Source organism: Pelophylax lessonae (genome assembly GCF_965119305.1).
Source record: "Pelophylax lessonae genome assembly, contig: HAP1_SCAFFOLD_508, whole genome shotgun sequence".
Classification (NCBI taxonomy): Eukaryota; Metazoa; Chordata; class Amphibia; order Anura; family Ranidae; genus Pelophylax; species Pelophylax lessonae.
The window spans coordinates 58,624-64,623 of NW_028119837.1; the positions used below are offsets into that span (position 1 = coordinate 58,624).

The 6,000-nt window shown below is 39.9% G+C and overlaps 1 protein-coding gene across 1 annotated transcript; it reads right to left on the reverse strand.

Annotated features, from left to right (window-relative positions):
* Window positions 1–1,443: 1,443 nt before the first annotated feature.
* On the reverse strand, window positions 1,444–1,755 carry LOC309543915 (histone H4; the record flags this gene model as incomplete). Its single annotated transcript, XM_082276327.1, has 1 exon — window positions 1,444–1,755. The coding sequence occupies one exon, from the start codon at window positions 1,753–1,755 to the stop codon at window positions 1,444–1,446; it is 312 nt and encodes a 103-aa protein (XP_082132453.1).
* Between the last annotated feature and the right edge of the window lie 4,245 nt (window positions 1,756–6,000).

Sequence of the window (6,000 nt, forward strand, 5' to 3'; positions counted from 1 at the left end):
GCCTCATACCTCATTCTGTGTCTTACAACAAATCACATCTATCACTCAGCAGGAAAGAAGTTTTTCATTCCTACAAATACCTCTGACAGCAAACAACTTGCTTATTAACCCTTCTAATACCGGGGACTTGTAGTGAGAACATTTCCTACATCTAAAGAACTCATTATTGGAGAATCTCCTTTCTAAAGTTTTCTCCTCTCCCTCCAGGAACTCCTCGTCATTCCCCATCCTTTATTCCTGCTGAATGCATTCTACAAATCAGCAATTACCAAACAATCATCTTCCCAAGAAACTCCGATATCATTCAAGTCAGGATTCTCCTGTAAAGGAAGAAAAAAGGTTCAGAACTGTGATTGGCTCAATTTTCCCGCCGGAATAGTATGGAAAGTTACAACCCTCCCTGATTGGCTGATCTGGCACTGAATGATATAAAATCTCCCTTCTGTGGAACATTCATCAACGGTCCCTCTGATTCCAGGCAGTTTAAAAATCATTGAAATGTTACATTGTTTTAGGATTTGATTTTACTACAGAATCCTCAGATCACATTTACTGTGAAATATTCAAAGACATCACTGGCGGATGTAAGGAACGCCCACAGCTCTGATTGGCTCAGATTTTAAATTTGTCCGCCTGAATTGTGAAGAACGTTACAGAGAAATAATCAGCCCCATTATACCGCCAAATCCGACATTTATCCGAGAAATATCAACGCTTCATAGTTCTATTTTCACCGCTTAGTGAGGAATCTGAAGATTAAATAATGTAAAACATTTACATATGTTCTCTTTTAAGTCCTCAGAATGCAGAATCCCCACAACATGATAGTGAGATGACTTCTCTCATAGATCTCTACCTTTCTATATGATGGGAAATAAAGGATTCCATGTTTCATTATCAGATCTGTGTAGAACTATATCTCCTCTCTTCCTGATATATAATTTGTACATATATCAGATGCACAGATTTCTTCTTCCTGTATCACAATCGGAATGTTCACAAACATTCCATCTTTGAAACATTCTATTTCTAGAATCATCTCAGTATGAGTGAGCTCCATTCTTTTCATAATGAAATATTAACTTTTAGGTTCAGTTCCAGCATAAACTATTATCCTCACTCAGATTATCACCCCGAGTGCTGACTGTACAATCTCCTATAGATCTACTGACCGCCCAATAAGATTCCACATATAATATTGTCCGGTTCTTACATCTCTGATTGTTCAATCTGCTTTATGTTTAGCAGAGTGTATGGGCAGCTGGACATCGCACCATTCCATTTCTTACTGAAACAATTAGCGGAAGTTCTTATTGTTACACGATAAATATCTAGAAATGACATGTCTGAGTTGTGAATCATCAGCCCTTTGTATGAGAAGGTGGGTGGCCCTGAGAAGGGCCTTTGTTGGGGTGAAGTGGGTAAGCGGTGGATGTTGGGGGTTTAGCCTCCGAATCCGTAGAGAGTGCGGCCCTGGCGTTTTAGGGCATAGACGACATCCATGGCGGTGACGGTCTTCCTCTTGGCGTGCTCGGTGTAGGTGACGGCATCGCGGATGACATTCTCCAGGAAAACTTTGAGCACTCCGCGGGTCTCCTCATAGATGAGACCGGAGATGCGCTTGACACCCCCTCTGCGGGCCAAACGTCGGATGGCGGGTTTGGTGATGCCCTGGATGTTGTCCCGGAGCACCTTCCTGTGGCGCTTAGCGCCTCCTTTCCCCAGACCCTTTCCTCCTTTACCGCGACCAGACATCTCCAAGTTCTTTGTGTCTCAGACGAATATGAAGGAAAAGCACCCAGCCTCGCTTTATATGCAGCTTAAGCGGACCTGATGGAGAATAACGGGGAGGGGTTAGAGGTGGGAGTGTCCAGACGTCACAATAAGTCCGCCCCTCTGTGCTCACAATCATCCAATCCACAGCAGTTCCTTGATTTAAATTTCCCGCTCGATTATGCTCTTTATTCATCAGAAAGAGCAACTTTTCACTTCTTTTGGGTAACCATTGGATTTCATTTCGTCATCATTACTGGTGAGGTCATGTCTCTGACGTCACCCAGGATCCTCCAAATAAATGTCCTCACTACATACACAGACATCGGGATATTCACATTTGGTGAATTAAATATGAAAGTATCCTAATATAAATAGCAATATATAAAAAAATAGATTTATAAAGTAAAAAAAAATCGTAAAAATACCGTAAAATGCAGCATTTCAAACCCCCACCCAAAAAGAGACGTAATACCTCCCAGCTTTTAGTAGAGTGCAGATCTCCTCAATAAATGACCCCAACCAAAAAAAAGAATACCAGAGATATGAGCGCACTCAAATGTCCATACAACTTGTTTGATGAACAAAAATTCTTCTAGCCATCCCAAAATATAGACAATTGTCTTCTGAAGAATTATCAGTTTTCCAATATTATCTAGAAAGCCATTTCTTTCCCAATAATTATCACAATCGTTTAACCGACTTTTTATTACATCTGACAAGAGAAGGCTTCCTAGACCATTAACACTTCCTGGATATAAAGTTCTCCTTTCAATCGATCCTGTTTATAAGAGATGTTCCGACACCGCACCTTCCACTGGTGACCTTACTATCCAGATTACTATATAAAGTCCCCACAATGAACGCTCGGCTCTGGGATCCTTCAGGTCATACACTGCACGGATGGATTGGGACATCTAGAACCCTTTGCTGATCTCTCACAAGTCATGTTCCCCCAGAGTCCTGGAACAGATGAGAGGTCACACATTGTATTATGTGTCCAGAATCCCGGATCTCTCATCATCTTCTATTAGAATGGGATAGGACCCGGCACAGCTGCTACACATAACCAGAGTACAAACCAATTCCATCCCTCAGTCTACATACACCAACCAATCTCACCCCATCATTGCACTATATCGTTTCATGTGTTATTCTGCAGCAATACACACTGGATCAAACATGACCCCTTCTCAGCAATCAGATCTTTTAGGCCTACTTGTTTAATTAGAGGTGTATAGACACATGGATCAGTCCCTACAGATCGACAGATCGATCTTAGATCCACATAAGATATTAGACAGACAGACAGACAGACAGACAGACAGACAGATAGACAGATAGATAGACAGATAGATAGATAGATAGATAGATAGATAGATAGATAGATAGATAGATAGATAGATAGATAGATAGATAGATATTTTCGGTATATTTACGTGTGAAAGGTGCAGTAGTGGCACACCTATTATAATGATTACACAGGGATTTGATTGAAAGGGGAATGCGAATCCAGTGATAGGATCTAATGCTGATCCACGTTGAACATCTAGAAATACTGATCGCAGTGATCCCTCATCTGCCCAACTTCTAAAGGTTTTATCTGACACAAAAGAAAAAAAAAAAAAAACATGTAAAATAATCCGATGAATTCTGCAGTCTAGATGCCATTTCCTCAGATCCCCAGCTATGAATTTTTATTTTGTTATCAAACTGCACACACGAATCCGTTTTATTCTGTTCCTTGTAAGAGGGATTCGGAAAGGAAGCCATGAAATCGCATTTGTATCTTATCCCAGATCCCTGCATGGAAGTCATTCCTCTTATCACCAGCAGGTGTCAGGGTTTCTCCTCCATAGAGAATACATTGGAGCAGTTTAGTTCAATTTCATTCAAATGGTTCTGATAGAAAACTTCCTGAGCGCTGATCCATCTGGAAACAATGACACCGACTGATCCCAGATCTACCCGGAGCAGGGAGGGCAATGCTGGGGGGGACGATTCATTGTCTGCTCAGCGATCTGTCCCTCCATGTTAGTACAGAATTGTGCTGGATCGAACAAGCTGTGCAAGTTAACTTTCTACTTGTTATTCACTAATAACGGACTAATCAGATCAGTGAGATCGGAGGAAGATTTTATGTCCTCTCATTTACTGCATTATGGAGAAAAAATGTCCAATCTCAGAGCTTCTAATTCTTACACCGATTAGGAATTTCCGACCTTTTGATTTTTAAAGATATTTCTGATGAATATTTGGCAGAAAGGAAAACTGATAGAAAGGATCCTCAGCCATTCAATACTCTGAAGAGAATTTAATTTATTTTGTAACTAGAAACCAGCAAAATGTTTACAATATTTCTAAGAGGGGACAGATTTGCTTCTTCAGACATGAAATATTTGTGTTATTGATTCATTGTACATATCTGGCAGTGTCATGATTTCTACCAGTCCTTTCACTTTTTTCTTATTCTAGTTTTAATATGGGGAAATCTGTAACCACTACATGTCTGATAGAGGTCAGTCCCATGATCCTACACAGATCTGATAATTACAATTTTAATTTTTAGCAGGGGTTCCCCGAGACCAGAAGTTTATTTCAAGGGTTCCTCAGTGTCCCAAAAGGTTGAGAAAAGCTGCTCTTACACCCTTCAGTATTTTGCGGTAATACACATCTATCAGCACTATGCACCTAGTAATACTGCATAATAGATCTACATGTGTGATTGCCCGCGGGGTTCCAATTATTATTTGAATTTTAAACAAGAATTAATATAGGTTCTGCATTGCTTTGCCTAATAGCCATCATATATACAGACCAATAACTTACATACCTGTACTTTTTGAAATGTATATTTGTTTGCTCTCTGAGCTATCCAATTTGAATACATGCTATACTTTGAGAATGTATTTTCTCATTTCCTTTGGTGTTTCCTTTACGTCTTTAAAAAAAATCAAATACAGAATTAAAGTAATAATAATAAAAAGATCACTAAAGACACATTTTGTTCTTTATTTTGGGTGGAGTGGAGAGGGATAGGACCCCCTGACAGATTTGTATTGCTGCTTGTGTCCTCGTTGGGGATTTCCCCCTTTCTATCTGTCCTGTTTACCATTTTCACTGAGCTTGAAAGTAAAATAAAATCCCAAATATTGAGTTATCACCTGAACAGTAGTAGAGTGGAATTCTTTCACTGTGGACACTAGTTCTGATGTGAATCAGGGATCCCCTCACTTTGGAGGGATTTATTTTCACTCTTCGTTTGGCTATGGGACCAAAGATGGTAAAAAATACATTTTACAGGGGGTTATTATAACCCTCCCTTATCTTATATATTTAAAAAATGGAAAAAAATATATATATATCAATAATTAAAAAAAGATGATTGACACCAACCTCTGCCTTACTGACATCGTCCTTTTGCCCCGTGTGAAAGAATGTCTAGATTTTACCTCTGATTCTAGATACAAGGAATCATTCTACCTGAGTAGTCTATATAGCTGTGTAGTAATATGTGGCAATAAAGTTACTCAGAATATTCAGATGACAATATATTTGTAATGATGAGCAGAATGTGATACAAAGTACATTAAATATGACATGCTCCCATCATCTAACACCTTTGTATCTTTAACAATCTCTCCCATCCCATCGCACAAGGATCTGATGTCACTGGCTGATGTTTTTGTTCCAGGCTCCTTCTACTCAGCTATAGATGAGCAGATTTGTGTATTAGAGGGAAATGTTTCCTGATTTTCACTCTTCACTCGTCTAATGCGAAGATGATTGTAGTGGGAGATGTGAGAAGATTGTTTTCTGATGGGAATATGTGTAGAAAAGTAGGTAGAAGGAGGAATGGGACACACACTCAGGAGGTTGGAGGTGTTTGCAGCCTCTGTGTTCAGCCTCCTGAGCGGATCATGAGAGCGGAAAGTGAGGGATCGATAAGTGACAGTCCAGTGAGCAGATCGGGTCCCCGATAAAGATCGCTCATCCTTCCATTTCATATTAAAATCGTTTTTCTCTCTGCCAGGGAAACACAAGAAGAGAGAGAAGATTCTCCAGCACTGGAATGAGAGTCAATGGGCGTGTCTAAGGTGTAACCAATAGCAGTGCAGAAGACAAGTTCAATATCAACCAATAGCAGCGCAGAACGTCTGTATATAAGGAAGAGCGTCACCCCAGAAAGATATTTCTATTCTCTATTTTAGAAACTCGCTGAGAATC